This window comes from Poecilia reticulata, chromosome 9, assembly GCF_904066995.2.
Source record: "Poecilia reticulata chromosome 9, P_reticulata-male-v2, whole genome shotgun sequence".
NCBI lineage: Eukaryota > Metazoa > Chordata > Actinopteri > Cyprinodontiformes > Poeciliidae > Poecilia > Poecilia reticulata.
The window spans coordinates 24712491-24728931 of record NC_088838.1 but is presented as its reverse complement, the minus strand read 5'-3'; the positions used below and the strand labels follow the sequence as shown (position 1 = coordinate 24728931).

Genomic DNA, 16441 nt, shown 5'->3' with positions numbered 1-16441 from the left:
TCCGTTTTTAAAACCTGGCTTAAGTGTAACTGGTTAGTTATGGAGATAAACTCTGTTAAACCCACATCGCTCATGCCCCTATTGTTGTATTCACCACAGAAAGTTGTATCGCTTGTTTTAAAGGTAAAATATTAGGTAAGGTCATTTTATTTATTTTATTTTCACCAACAAGGCAGTTCAAAGTGCTTCACATGAATTAGAAGGAAATGCAAGCAAACCAACAAAACCAAAAGGAAAACAAAAAGGTAAAAGTATAAAACTACATATTGGTTCCCATGTTTAATAAGAATATAATTGTCTTACATGACTGTGAAGAAACAGAGTTTGGGTAAAAATACACATAAAATGACCTAAAAATACAAAATAGATGAGAAATTGATATATTTTGTACACTTGCAGAGATATTCAGAGAGACTTGGACTTACAGATTTTTCAATTTGAATCTTTAATTCAAAGAATTTTATTTCAGTCTATTTATATATCACTAATTCACGATACATCATCTCAAGACACTTTACCAAAAAACCCAAAGCAAAACAGAACTGCAACACAAAGTCCCCCAAATCCATTCAATCCAATCATACGTTTATATTTTAATTGACCCCACTTATCAAATAATGTAGTCAAGTTCAGTTCATTGGTTTCAAAAAAGTTGTTTTTCTAAGGAAACCCTGCTGATTGCATTGAGTCATTCACTTAAAGCACTCAGTCCTCCTGAATGAACACGTAGCAACACAAGACAATTACTTATATTGTGTCATTGACTTTGCAACAATCCCTCAGCGACACTAGTGGAGAGGAAAATGTCCCTTTAACAGACAGAAACCCTCAGGAGAACCTGACTCAGTGTGAACGGTCATGTGCCACGACTGACTCAGGGTTTTAGTATTCAGAGCACAAAAAAAGAAACAGAAGCACTAATTCAGGAGTACCTCGTATTTAAAAAAAAAAGTAAAACGTTAAAATTTGGGTCACTTGGACACATGTACGTTTTCAGTTGTCATTTCACTATGTATCAGATACTTTCAAAGCTTGAAACTAGATTTTTAAAAAAATTCTTCAGTCATACAAACTGAGTCTAAACAATAAAGCAGGACAGAACTGACAGAATTTACTTTTAGAGCCTCAAATGAAGAGCATGACGAGAGTTGAGGACATCAGCAGCAGAGAGACACCAGGACCTGTTGGTACGGCTCCGTTGCACAGGTTCCCTTCACAGCAAGTAATCAGACTATTGCATGGTAATTCGGATAGTTTGCAACCCTTGGTGACTGTGTTTACAACTGCGTACAAGGATAGAAAAGCAATCAGAAACAACAATATATACTGCATGATTACCATAAATCATACACAGAGTTGCTTTAATTGTTTTCATAGCAGTACTGAGGACTGGAGCTCCAGACTAAATGGAGAACTTACTTGGTAGTTTTAAAGAGAAGCAATTCTGGATTCCACTGGCACAGGTTTCACTGGATGTACAAGATTCCGGTTTAACATTGATGCACGTGTAGCACACCAAGCCACATCCTAAAGAGAAAAACAGAAAAAAATGATTTCAGCCACAAACAAACAAAAGAAAACCGACAATGTAACATTTATCATCTAAATATTTACTTATCAGGGTCTTTAAAATGACAATTTACATGCAAGAACCAGAAACAGCGTGTTAAATTGTGTCGTTAATGTTATGTTAAATATTTTAGATTTTAACAACAGTTAAAAACACAGACATTAAGTACATCATTTACTTTACTATTAATCTAACTCAAAATAAATTCTCACCTGCGGAGACAGTCAGAAAGAAGATTAGAGCTCCGTACAACTTCATCTTGAACTTCAGACGTCTCTCAGCCTGGTCAGTCAACTCGAGCAAAGGCATCCTCTTTAGATCATCTTCTTTCTTTCTTTACTTGAACATTTGCATTTTTCAGCCAAGTGTCCTCCCAACTATTGAGAATAACAAAATAAATAACCAAATACTATGTAAACAAATTACCTAGGCAGGACAGAGGCCTCGTATTAAAATTTAACGAATGAATCAGGGAAAAGCTGACTTTGACTCTTCAAAACATCAGGTGTGATATAGATAACAATTCTGATTTACAATTTTACTGACTATTACAGTAACATTTTAATTGAGAGGTTTTTTTTTTATTTTATTTTAACACACACAAAGACAAAGTAAATGTCTGTAGGTGAGACCAAATAATTTAAATACCATCCATGTCATCCTCGGTTACCAGAAAAATGGTTTCACAGGAAAAAATGGGGGGAAACAGATTTTAATACTATTATTGTGAATTAATTATTTGTTGTTGGTTTATGTATTCAGCCACAGTAAAACACAGAACACACTTTTAAAGCGCTTAGGGGTTGTGTTTTAAAGTGTAATGAAAGTTGCATGGTTTTAATCAAGATATAATATTATTTAAATTTAACTTAATTAATAAGGCAAATACAAACATTACCAAAAAACTGCACTCACCACCAGGTGGAGGCACTCACCACCCAGTGGTGAGGAGAATCAGCAAGATCTCCTTCTTCAACCATTCTGTTACACTGTTGTATTGAGAATATCACTAATCAGTGTCTGTCTTATCTGTACACAACGAACATAACTTGTCATTTCAAAGTACTGACAAGTTCATTGACTTAGACTTTTAATTTATGGAGATGAATAAAGGATTTTAAGAAAGAAACTAGTTTTTCCAGGTCATCCATGCAGTTATGCTTTTTGAACAAATTGTTTTGAGAAATGCACTCACTGTTTGGCAAATGTTATGTATGGCTTGGATGCAGCTGCTCCACCATGGAGACCCATTCCATGAAGCTCTCTGCGCTCTGTTCCTGAGCTAATCTGAAGGCCTCATGAAGTTTGGAGGTCTGTAGTGATTGACCTCTCTGCACTACGGCTTCAGCAGCCGCTCCATCAGTTTATGTGGCCTACCACTTAGTGGATGAGTTGCTATTGTTCCCAGACACTTACGTTTTCTTATACAGCTTACAGTTGACTGTGGAATATTTAGGAGCAAGGAAATTTCATGAATGGATTTGTTGCACAGGTGGCAACCTATCACAGTTACTTTCTGGAGTTGCATGGGCTCCTGAGAGCGGCCCATTCTTTCACAGATGTTTGCAAAAACAATCTGCATGACTAGGTGCTTAATTTGGCCATGGAAGTGATTGGAACACTTGACTTCTATAATTTAGGTGGGTGAGCAAATGCTTTTGTTGATATATCGCATAAGAACCTTTTTTGAGGCAACAAAGTAATGCAGTTTGCTTAATACATTTATTCTAAACCAAAAGCAGCATGTTCAATATTAAATAATGTTAAACATTTTAAGCCAGCAACAGTTAAACATAATGCTAATAATATTTTGTAGAAGAGAATCTCTGTTTTACATCACATTGTATTTGAAAGAAAAGAATAACTTTCGGTTACAAGCAAAAAATGTTCGGGAGAACAAAAGAAGAGTCAAGTAGGATGAAATAAAACTTTATTTTATTTCCCAGATTACGCTGGAAGGCCATCCTTTGAAGTGACAGTAAACAAAGGGAAAAAAGTTGTTCATCTTTTACGAGCAAATTAGAAAAACATTGTTGGTAGAATCGTTATTCTGACTCACCAGAACGAGTATAAAACATTTACAGTCAGGTATCTTGTAAAAAAAATGTATATAACGAGAGATCCGCTTTAAAGAAAATATTAACAGACTTGTGAAAAGCAGACATTGACCTAGCTAAAAATTAGCTCCAGTAAAGATAAGAATTAAAATTTATGATTTTATAGGTTTTCACAGTAAATGGTAACTGAAGGAACCAAATGTTCCTTCAGTTTCCAATCACTCTGCAAGTGAAACCTAAGAATTTAAATCCCATCCATATGTTCCAAAGTTACCAGTAAATTAGTTAAATAGTCAAAAATAATTGGGAAAGCAGATCATTGCTACTATTATTTTTATTATTGTTTTATATGTACAGCCAAGGGTATATTCAACTTTAATTTTATTTTAATCCAAACTTGTGTACAAAATCCCACAAAGTATTCCAAATCGTAGTTATCTATTAAAGATAAATTAAAGAAAAAAATGAAAAATATATGGACTCTTGTGCACCACTTATCACAGCAGTTAAGAAACTTAAGCTGCTACATAATAGAAACATTCCTTAAGTCACTAAAACCATTTTCATGCTATAGAAAACCACATAAACTGTAGGTTTTTTTTTGTAGAAAGCCTTCATGTGACTGCCTGCCTGTCAAGTCGCCTTACTTTCATCCACTCTTCTATGAATCTTAGTTGTATCTAATGTGTCTTAGATTAAGTTAGTTTTTTGAGACAAGAAATGAAGCTGAGGCAAAAGGTTGTGATTTCTGCACTTACCCACCCACACAACATACCAGAGCACATCTGTATTGTTTCAAAAGTTAAAATAAAGCACGGCAGCTCACAAGGAAGGGTGTAGCTATGTTAAATATTTGTAGTCTATAATGGTTTAATATTTTTTAACTTAAGTTGATAAGTATGTTGAATAGAGTTAGCATAAAAAGTAGTTATACAGTTAAGCTATGCTAAGTTAAACAGGATAATCGCGTGACTGGGAAAACATAGCTCGGTTTCTAGGCCACTGTAGCAAAATGTTTCCCGTCAACCATACTGTTCCACCTTTTTGATCTCTTACTTTTTATTCTCAGTGCTGAAACTTTCCCGAAGAACTAGAAGATCCTAAATTGAAGCTGCACATCAGCAAGACATCGTCTTAACGACACTACTTCATTATGCTGCTTACAACTGTTCTAAGGAGAGTTGAATGAGTATGATGAGCTCAGCAGACTCCCATTTCCACCAGGCATTTGGTAATTGCTGCTGCTAGTCTGGAGGAGATGAGTGGTAAACTGCTCCTCTGTGAGGTGAAAGCTCGGCTGGGGCCTGCAACTCCAAGGAGGAGCTTTGTGCAAATAGTCAGCACTTTGTGTGAGCAGCCGTTTAACTTCAAAATTGTATCAAACATGTATGAAAAAATCAAGGCAACATTCCAGGTATGTTTGTGATGACAAGATAATATTATACCATAATATCAAGAGCTGATCAAGTTATCTTTAAAAATGTCGATATTGAAAAGACCACATAACAGCAATTTGTTTGAGCATTTGATTAGTTTATTCTTTCATAGCTTACAAATTTAGTTTTATGTTTAAAAGAGACACATGTGTTTTACATGATGAATATAAATGCTGCATATCTGTCCTGACTGCATTTTTGTTGTCAATTCAGCGTAACTGTTAATAGACAAAACAATAAACCAGGACAGTTTCATGATTTCAGAGCCTTAAATAAAGAGCATCATAAGGGCTGAAGACAGGAGCAGCAGGATGATACCGGGTCCAGTTGGTACGGCACCGTTGCACAAGTCCTTGTCACAGCACTTTATGGGAGAAATGCATTCTGCTCTTTGCAAGCAGCTCTTGACAATCAATCCTGTAAGAGCAAGAAAACTTCTCAATAGTATTCATAAACATGCTCTATAATGTCCACAAATAGCTCATACAACAAGTTAAATCTTTATGCAAGTGATCAATTCAAGCAGCACAGATTCTCATACATTTAAAAGCTTACCTTCCGACTCGACAGAAGCACATCGGTCGTAACCAGCAGGACAAGTTAGAACACCTGTGCAGGTATTGGGTTCAACTGTGAAATATGTGTAGCATCTCAATCCGGATGCTAAATGAAGAAATAAAAGAATTTAACATGATTATCAATAACAACAAAAACAAGCTAAGAAGTTGACAGATGTGTGTCTTTTATATAAAACTTACAAGGCGCTTAAATACAAATTTTCAATTAAATGAAAATAAAGTCTTAAACCCTTTAACAGTAAAAACATAGGGAAATTGTTTGTACTGTTGAACTCAGCATTAAGACAGTTCAGTCCGAACTGTTAAGACAGAACTCAGTACGTTCAGTACATTTCATATACATTTTTACAGAAATTTTTACAGAAATCAATTTATCAATCAATAAAAACAAGACTCAAAATTTGGTTTAAAATCTCAAAATATATAAAATCCAGTTCAAATGTTTTGTACACTAATAATGAGAGCTTTAAACAAATATATGACTTACAGCTTTGAATCAAGTCATAGAGATACTCCTAAACTTTAGGACAAAACCTGAATTGCTTATAAAACCTAATCTTTCTTTTATTTCTCCCTTTTTTGTTAAATTCAAGAAATTCTTACCAATAGAAAAAGTTATAAACAGGACAAGAACTCCGTGAAGCTTCATGATGAACGTAGGCTGTGCGAAGGAAAAAACGTTTTCTTTCAGTCCTTTCTTCTTTCACTTCTTTTCCTAAATAAGCCCGCTCCACTAGGACCTGAGTATAAAGAGCACTCAAATGACATCATGGCCCTCATAAAAACTCAGCATTACTTTCAGTTCTGACTGGTGTTTATTCAGGATATTGGAATATGTCATTTAGAAAAAGAAATGTAAACATGTCAAAGTCAGTAAGTGTATATTAACAGATTTTCATTGCACTGTATTTAAAAACAGTTTAAAGAAATAAAAAATAACATATTTTTAGTATTCAAATTCAAATACTTTATTGATCTTGTCTTGGAAAATAAAACTTTTGCTTATTTACTGGGAAGAAATAAGCAAGTTGTATTTCCTTTGGAAAGTTTAAAGCTTCTAAAGGACCCTCACCTAAAAAATCATTACCGTCCGATATGAAAAAAAAAACATACAAACACTGTCAACGTTAACAGGCTTCTACAATCTTTAACCTTGACTGCTGAACATGTCAAGGTTAAAGCTTAACCTGACTCTCTTATAGTTTTTAGAGTCTAAGATTATGTGGGAAAAAGCTTTAATACCAAAAGCCATTTTAGTATTTCAAAATAGGTGTAATATGTTCAGCTGGGATTGCATATTAAAACATGTTTATCATTTAAAGAAATAAGTACATTACATATCCGACTAAAGAAAACATTGAAATCACACCAAAAGGTTTTGCTAAATGAGCATCCCCAAAAAAGGTGGGTTTATGTTTCTTGTTCGATGTGACAAAAGGAACAGAGAGGATCAATATTTGGAATATATTTTCTCAGTATTGAATTTACAGGGTAACACTTGTGCAAAATTTTAAGAGATACCTCGCATACTTTGCTTGAAATAAAAAAACTTTCTTGGCAAGAACCATGTTTGTTCCCAATCAATATCTGAATAAAGATGGTTCCAAAAAAATATAGAAGCAGGTTTGCTAATGGTATTCCTCTGGATTATTTCTCTAATATGTTTATTACTGGTTTTGATACTAAGGAACAATTCTGAATTACTAATAAATAACTCTGGAAATTTGGAATATTGGACATGGACTCTACCTGAGTTTGAAATAAGAAATGTCAAACCTGCTGGAATAATATCGAAAACAACCGCAAATTCTTTAGGGGTCACAGGGAAGTTACATTTACAAAGAAATTCACCATTTAACCATTCTCGTTAAACAACTGTTTTACAGATATATTATTATCCACCCAATTCTTAAAGAATAAGGATTTATGCTTGAAGCAAATATTTTGGTTATTCCAAATAAAACCGTTATGAGGGGAAAAGTTATGTTTATAAACTAATGTCCAGGATAAAAGAAGTTGTTTATGGAAGCTAGATAAATTAACAGGGAGCTTTTCTATTTTAAAGTTACATCTTAATAAAAAGTCTAGGCCACCCAAGGATTTAAAGACTTGTGAGGGAATCCAATGCCACATTGAAGTAGGATTTTTCAGATATCTTTGGATCCACCTAACTTTGAAAGTAGAATGTAGGGTATTAAAGTCGAGCACATTGAAACCCACTGAACTTAGTCTATTGATCATAACATTTTTCCTAATGAGATGGGGCTTTTTTTCCCAAATGAAATCAAAGAGTATTTGATCAATTTTAGTACGCAGGCAGTTTGGGACATTTAGGGCTGAACTGGCATAGACAAGATGAGACAGTTCTTTGGTTTTGGCCAGCAGGACTCGGCCAGTGATAGTCAGGCCTCTCTGTAACCATGGATTAAATCTTTGTTGACAAGAGAGTATAATAGGATAAAAGTTTTTGCTAATCCTTGCTGTTTGCTCTTTAACTATAGTTACTCCAAGATATTTGACTTCAGACTTCACAGGAATTTCTGACTGTTACGACCCGGCTCGGCCAGGGGAAAACGGAAGTAACATTAAAGAAACCAAGGTGGTACGTTTTAACAATTTAGGTTTATTGTTTGGGTTTTGACAACAAAAATAAATAAGGAAAAAAAACTAACAATAATCAAAATGTAGGGACTTACAACAAAATGTACTAAAAAAACAATCCACAAAACAATCAGAGTTGTAAACCAAAGATCTTAACCAAACAAAAATGGACTTCAAGTCCAGGATAAACTAAAACAAACTACAAATCTCTAACAGAGATTCAAAGATCCCCCGCAGGGACAAGGCGAGTTACACAAGCTATCAAAAGCTTTCAGAGCTAACTAAAGCTAGCAGAGCTAACAAAGCAAGTGTACAACAGTCAAACAAAGTAGGAAGCTGTCTGAACAAAGAATCAGCCTCGCCTTCTCCCAGGAAGTCCTTGGTTTTAAAAGGGGAGGCCTCTTCAGGGATTGGTGGAGCTGGCAATTGATGAGTCAATCGCTGTAGGCCTCAGGGAGTGGCACAGGAAGGCAGGGCTGCATCCACTTCCAAGTGGAGTCAATCTGATTAGAAGCTGCAGATGTACAAAAAAGGAAAAGAAAACATACACAAGGCCACTGGCCGTAACACTGACAAAGAAAATTCATTACAACTGTTGATTGGAAGAAGTTCACATTTAGATAAGTTACGTTTAAGACCAGAGGCTACAAAAAATGTATTTAAAAGTTTAAGAGCAACATCAATTTGAAAACTATCTTGTAAAAACAAAGTTGTATCCGTTGACTTAAGAGTATAGTTTTTCCTGCAACTGAGAAGCCTTTGAGATCACTATTCTTAATAAAAGTAGCTAAGATTTGCACAGGGAGAAGAAACAAAAAAGGTGATACAGGGCAACCCTGACGAATCCCACGGTCTATGTTAAATCTTTTAGTAGTTCCATGAGGTAATTTTATTAAGCTTTTTCCATAAGCATAAAGAGTGCGGATTGATTTTTGAAAATTTCCTCCAAAACCAAATAAGCTGAGGGCTTTGAAGATGAATTCATGTTCTATCGAGTCAAATGCTTTTTGAAAATCTAAAAATAAAATAAAGCTGTTAGCTGAAATCATTTCTGGATAGTCTAACATATCAAGAACCAATCTTATGTTATCTATGATATTCCTTCCAGCCATAAAGCCGTTCTGAGATTCCTCTATAATATCACTGAGAACCTTTTTGATTTTTTTTCCTAAGCAATTGGCTAAAATTTTGTAATCACTGTTAAGTAAAGAGATGGGGCACCAATTATCCAAAATTAATTCATCCTTCTGATGTTTCGGGATTAGAGTAATTAAACTTTAAGAGAGTGAAGGGGGAAGTCTTTCATTACTAATGCTTTCAATAAACAAGAGTGTAAAAATGGAGTGAGTTCTTTAGAGAACATCTTATAAAGTTCTGATGTAAGTCCATCTGTACCAGGGGATTTATTGTCCTGGTGCGTCCTGGTGGCGTTCAGTTTGTCACCTAATGCCGAGATCGACTCAAAACCTTCCGCGATCGACATGTTGCACCGCTGCTCTAGCAAATCCCAAACAGTTCAGAAACAATATGAAATGGAAAAAAAGTTATTTATTAACCGATTAAGTCGTGTTTTAGATTGTTCTTGAAAACTAATCAGTCACGGCTGATTAGTGGGTGAACTCATGGCTGCACAGTGAACCCGTTGATTCTTTACAGCAGAGAGCCGCTCCCTCTCTTGCAGGTACTGCGTACCCCCACTAAATCTTTTAGGGGTACGCAGTACCCTGCCGTACCCCCTTACTTTCACCCCTGCGTCTATGGTCATAGACATAATATAAGAGCTGATCTTCCACAGAGAGATCTTCGTTGAACAGGAGATTTATATGTCTATGTCTATGGTCTTGACAACGGCTCAGCGTCATTTTGCGCGCCTGGGTGACGTCAAGTCCTGTGCCACTATGTTTTGAAAACTCGGTGGAGATTCATTACTTTGATCACTTTCGTTCTGACCGATTTTTATCCAGGTTTTAATAATATTTTGGCTAGAAAATGAAATGTGAACGTTCCAAAGTCTGTGAAAAAGCTCTGCACTACTCAGACCTCCATCAGCTCCATCAACTTTGGAGGACTGAGCAGCAGAAGCAGCAGCAACATCAGCAGCAGCAGACCTCAGTGTGGGATTAAACCAAATCCCAGAATTCAGTTTCTCTGAAAGTATAATGTCACATGAAGATTGATTTTTAAAACACAGCTGTTATTTCATGGGGATTTTGTGACCCACACAATCATTGACAAAACGTCCAATAAATCAGTACACAATCACTGGGAAAAAAGTTACAGCTAAAAGAATCATCTACTGAAATATTGCTGTGTCCAGTTATATTAATTGAAAATTGAGAGGAAGGAGGAAGTGTGGTAGAAAAAGTTGATTACGTAACAGGGATCGTTGAACCGTAATGGGTAGATTTTGAATCAAAGTCTACAGAAGAGTTGGTGGCATATTGTATTTTATTTAGACATCAAGGTAATATAGTCTGGAGGAAAAGTAAGTAATCGAAGTTGCTTGAGGTACTGGTTGAAGTTTTCACAGTGTAAAATTTAGGGTGCCATGTCATCTTCAGAGCAGCCATTTGCAGGAACTTTAAAAATATTTCATGTTTCGTCCTGCTGACAAGCTTTATGGAGTTCAATATCACATTCAAAGTGAACGTTCACCTTTTGTAGAGAAGCAACTGGTAATCCCACCAGTGCAATACCTAATGGACATACAGGATTCCTGAAAAGCATTATCTAATGTGTAACCTTTTAATCCACATGATAGAGAAACGCACACAAAAACTCAAACTGATCCGACAAAGCTGGGAACATGGAATTGTCTAACATGTCTTGATATGATGAAGCCTTCAGAGTTCCTCTTACTGGAATTAGGGTTAGGGTTAGCTCAGCTCCTGAAAGACAACCCCACATCATGATGGATGCCACCTCCACCAAACAGCAGAACGAGTATAAAACATTTACAGTCAGGTATCTTGTAAAAGAATGAGCATAACGAGAGATCTGGTTTGAAGAAAACATTAACAGACTAGTGAAAAGCAAACAAATGGACTCCAGTAAAGATAAGAATTTAAATAGATAATTTTATAGGCTTTTACAGTAAATGGTAACTGAAAGAACCAAATGTTTTCTCTGCAAGTGAAACCTAAGAATTTAAATCCCATCTATATGTTCCAAAGTTACCAGTAAATTAGTTAAATAGTCAAAAATAATTGGGAAAGCAGATCATTACTATTATTATTGTGATTTTTTTGTTGTTTTATATGTACAGCCAAGGGTGTATTCAACTTTAACTTTATTTTAATCCAAACTTGTGTAAAAAATCCCACAAAGTATTCCTAATCGTAGTTATCTATTCAAGATAAATGAAGCAAAAAATAAAAAATATATGGACTCTTTTGTGCACCACCTTTTTACAGCAGTTAAGAAACTTAAGCTGCTACATAATAGAAACATTCCTTAAGTCATTAAAAACATTTTCATGCTATAGAAAACCACAAGAACTGCAGTTGTATTTTTTTTGAGTGGATGGTGATCTGTGACCAAATAGAAACTTTACAGAGAAATAATTCTCATGCTATAGAAAAACGCATAAACTGTAGGGGGTTTTTTGAGGCAAAAGGTTGTGATTTCTACACTTACCCACCAGAGGTATCAGAGTGGACATTTTTACACAGAATATCTTTCACTGCTAGGTTGCAGTTGGTAGCACTGTTGCCTTGCAGCAAGAAAGTTCTGGGTTTGATTCCCAGCCTGGGGTCTTTCTGCATGGAGTTTGCATGTTCTCCCTGTACATATGTGGGTTTTCTCCGGGTACTACGGCTTCCTCCTACAGTCCAAAAACATGACTGTCAGGTTAATTGGAATCTCTAAATTGTCCCTAGGTGTGAGTGTGTGTGCATGGTTGTTTGTCCTGTGTGTCTCTGTGTTGTCTCTGGTGACCTGTCCAGGGTGTACACTGCCTCTTGCCCGAACGTTCACTGGAAATGGGCACCAGCACCTCTGTCGACCCAATTGGGGTGTACAGAGGATGGATGGATGGACCTGTCACTGCTGTGAACAACAGCCTGAGTAAAAGATAGAAAGGAAATTCAGGAAACTGGTTATCTTCTAGGCCTGTATTTTGTATCTTCCTGTCAACTCTGACCAGTATGCTGGCAGCATGATGTCACTTCCAAGGCTGGACTGGGACCAAAATATAGCCATAGTATCTTTTCCATGGCAGCCCATGTTGACTACTTATGCAGAGGCACACAACATACCAGAGCACATGTGAATGCTGTATTGTTTCAAAAGCACAGCAGGTGACAAGGAAGAGTGTAACTATGTTAAATATTAAATGCTCTTTCAGTTCTAACAGAGTTTTATCTTGGAAGATACCAGTGCCAAAATTTCCATCTTAAAATGAAAGGGGATGTTAAAGAAACTCTTCTAGAAATGTTTATGTCTATAGTGGCCCCAGGATTGGTGGTTGAGGGTTGGGGCTGGGGCACAGCTACCCTTGAAATGTGATATAGCCCCCTGCCTGGCCACCCCCACCAGTGCTACCAATTAGTTTGCTCATGTCACACTAAACATAGATCAGTGTCTTGACAGAAATGCTCCTTTTGTTTTTCTACAAATGGCATTAATATTTTTTTTTGTTACTGATTGTTTCAAATTTCTGTTTTTAAATGGGACAGTACATAATAATTAATATCTACATGGAAATAGACGAGTTTATAGCCAAGTTTCTAATTTCCAAACTTGGTCCCATTGCCAGATTTATGTTTAATAATAATAAGAAAAAACAGACGCAGACCACAGAACTCTTCATAAAAAGATAAAGGGGTAATTAAACAGCTGTTTTCAATTTGTAGTCTATAATGGTTTAACAATTTTTACCTTAAGTTGAAAAGTATGTTGAATAAAGTTAGCATAACAATGTGAAAAGTGGTTATATACGATTAAGCCAGTGGCTCCCAAACTTTTTTTTTTACTGGCCCCCCCCAGTGGTCTCCAAACACTCCTTGGTTAGGTTGGGGGATGGGGGGGCCAGAGAGACTCCCCCCAACCCCATCCCCCCAGCACAGCGTTGGGAACCTGTGAGTTAAACTATGCTGAGCTAAACAGGATAATTGTGTGACTAGAAAAAATAGCTCGGTTTCTGGCAAATAGCAAAAATAATTAAAAAAAATTAAACCTAATACACATGAGAGATAACTATTAAATACATTTGCAACCCCAGAAAGAACTTGGTATCCTTCATGTTTTATTCTTAATCTTAGAAAATGTAAAAACATAATAGTTGATCAAGTTATCTTTAAAAATGTCAATATTGAAAAGACCACATAACAGCAATTTGTTTGAGCATTTGATTAGTTTATTCTTTCATAGCTTACAAATTTAGTTTTATGTTTAAAAGAGACACATGTGTATTACATGATGAATATAAATGCTGCATATCTGTCCTGACTGCATGGTTGCTGTCAACTCAGCGTAACTGTTAATAGACAAAACAATAAACCAGAACAGGATAATAATTTCAGAGCCTTAAATAAAGAGCATCTTAAGGACTGAAGACAGGAGCAGCAGGATGATACCGGGTCCAGTTGGTACGGCACCGTTGCCAGTTCGTACAGCACCTTTGCCAGTCAGTAAGGTACCGTTGCCAATCAGTACGGCACCTTTCCCAATCAGTATGGGACTATTGCCAGTCAGTACGGCACCTTTGCTTCTCAGTAATGCACCGTTGCACAAGTCCTTGTCACAGCACTTTATGGGAGAAATGCATTCTGCTCTTTGCAAGCAGCTCTTGACAATCAATCCTGTAAGAGCAAGAAAACTTCTCAATAGTATTCGGAAACATGCTCTATAATGTCCACAAATAGCTCATACAACAAGTTAAATCTTTATGCAAGTGATCAATTCAAGCAGCACAGATTCTCATGCATTTAAAAGCTTACCTTCCGACTCGACAGAAGCACATCGGTCGAAACCAACAGGACAAGTTAGAACACCTGTGCAGGTATTGGGTTCAACTGTTCCATATATGTAGCATCTCAATCCGGATGCTAAATGAAGAAATAAAAGAATTTAACATGATTATCACTAACAACAAAAACAAGCTAAGAAGTTGACAGATGTGTGTCTTTTATATAAAACTTACAAGGCGCTTAAATACAAATTTTCAATTAAATGAAAATAAAGTCTTAAAGCCTTTAACAGTAAAAACGTAAGGAAATTGTTTGTACTGTTGAACACAGCATTAAGACAGTTCAGTCCGAACTGTTAAGACAGAACTCAGTACGTTCAGTACATTTCATATACATTTTTACAGAAATTTTTACAGAAATCAATTAATCAATCAATAAAAACAAGACTCAAAATTTGGTTTAAAATCTCAAAATATATAAAATCCAGTTCAAATGTTTTGTACACTAATAATGAGAGCTTTAAACAAATATATGACTTACAGCTTTGAATCAAGTCATAGAGATACTCCTAAACTTTAGGACAAAACCTGAATTGCTTATAAAACCTTATCTTTGTTTTATTTATCCCTTTTTTGTTAAATTCAAGAAATTCTTACCAACAGAAAAAGTTACAAACAGGACAAGAACTCCGTGAAGCTTCATGATGAACGTAGGCTGTGCGAAGGAAAAACGTTTTTTTTCAGTCCTTTCTTCTTTCACTTCTTTTCCTAAATAAGCCCGCTCCACTAGGACCTGAGTATAAAGAGCACTCAAATGACATCATGGCCCTCATAAAAACTCAGCATTACTTTCAGTTCTGACTGGTGTTTATTCAGGATATTGGAATATGTCATTTAGAAAAAGAAATGTACACATGTCAAAGTCAGTAAGTGTATATTAACAGATTTTCATTGCACTGTATTTAAAAACAGTTTAAAGAAATAAAAAATAACATTTTTAGTATTCAAATTCAAAAATACTTTATTTATCTTGTCTTGGAAAATAAAACTTTTGCTTATTTACTGGGATGAAATATGCAAGTGTTATACTTATGGAACTGACCAGAGGTGGGGACTCGAGTCACATGACTTGGACTTGAGTCAGACTCGAGTCGTTCAAATCACGACTTGAGACTTGACTTGAAAAAATGCTCAAAGACTCGGACTTAACTTTGACTTTTATGCCATTGACTTGGGACTTGACTCGACTTGAAGCTGTTTACTTGAAAAGACTTGATATGTTTTACTCAAAGTCTTAAAATTTAAAACACATTCTTTATAAAGTGGCGTCATTAATTAATTTCACTCATTCCGTATCAGTATGCGCAGACCGTCCCTCTGTTTTTCCTCTCTCCTTATGTAAGTATGTGTGTAGCTGCAGCACAACCAATCAAATTAACAGGATTTGGACATTTAAACAAACGCGAAGATGCTTCCGCGAGTAATTTCTTTTGGCTACGTAGGTTGTGAACTTTTGAATAAAAAACGAACTGCAACTTGTAAAACACGCAAGAAGAGAATATCGGATGGAGATGCCACGACATCCAACTTTGTCCGGCATTTGAAGCTTCACAAAGATCGGTGGCACTTTTCTTTTGCTGTAAGATAGTTGACTTTAGCTAACTTCGTGTTAGCATGTGTACTCCGGGTTAAATTGGTGATTATTTACCATAAATCCGGACCTGAGTGAAGATGGCCCCCCCACCTTTTTCAAATCAGACAAAATTGGTGTCAAACGTTTGTGCTACGTTTGTGCTTGTTTGTGCAGCAAAAATCTTCGTTTGTGCTGCTATCATTTTAAAGATATAAAGAAATGTTTCTAGAGGTCATCCAAGGTCAACCAGCCCCCCACCTTCTTCAAATCAGACAAAATGGGTGTCAATCAACTCGGCTACGTTTGTGCTGGTTTGTGCAGCTAAATTTTTTGTTTGTGCTGCTTTAGCTTTGAAGATATTAATGAAAGTGTAAAGGTCAAAAGGTCAACCAGCCCCCCCACTTTTATGAAATCAAACAAAATTAGTGTCAAATGTTAGTGCTATGTTTGTGCAGCAAAAAATTTTCGTTTGTGCCGCTATTATTTTAAAGATATAAAGAAAGTTGTATTTCATAAAAGTTGAAGGTGGGGGGGTGGTTGACCTTGGATGAACTCTAGAAACATTTCTTTATATCTTTAAAATGATAGCGGCACAAACGACATTTTTTGCTGCACAAACCAGCACAAACACAGCACAAAAGTTTGACACCAATTTTGT

General features: G+C 35.9%; 2 protein-coding genes across 2 annotated transcripts; both read right to left on the bottom strand.

Moving 5' to 3' along the window:
• Positions 1 to 325: 325 nt before the first annotated feature.
• On the bottom strand, positions 326 to 6421 carry LOC103470069 (uncharacterized). Its single transcript, XM_081611142.1, has 6 exons — positions 6245 to 6421; positions 5619 to 5726; positions 5335 to 5480; positions 1783 to 1882; positions 1420 to 1527; positions 326 to 1283 (listed from the first exon to the last, which is right to left on the bottom strand). The coding sequence occupies exons 1-6, from the start codon at positions 6288 to 6290 to the stop codon at positions 1126 to 1128; spliced, it is 666 nt and encodes a 221-aa protein (XP_081467268.1). The 5' UTR covers positions 6291 to 6421; the 3' UTR covers positions 326 to 1125.
• A 7155-nt stretch (positions 6422 to 13576) lies between these two features.
• On the bottom strand, positions 13577 to 15629 carry LOC103470070 (uncharacterized). Its single transcript, XM_017306634.2, has 3 exons — positions 14808 to 15629; positions 14182 to 14289; positions 13577 to 14043 (listed from the first exon to the last, which is right to left on the bottom strand). The coding sequence occupies exons 1-3, from the start codon at positions 14851 to 14853 to the stop codon at positions 13769 to 13771; spliced, it is 429 nt and encodes a 142-aa protein (XP_017162123.2). The 5' UTR covers positions 14854 to 15629; the 3' UTR covers positions 13577 to 13768.
• Between the last annotated feature and the right edge of the window lie 812 nt (positions 15630 to 16441).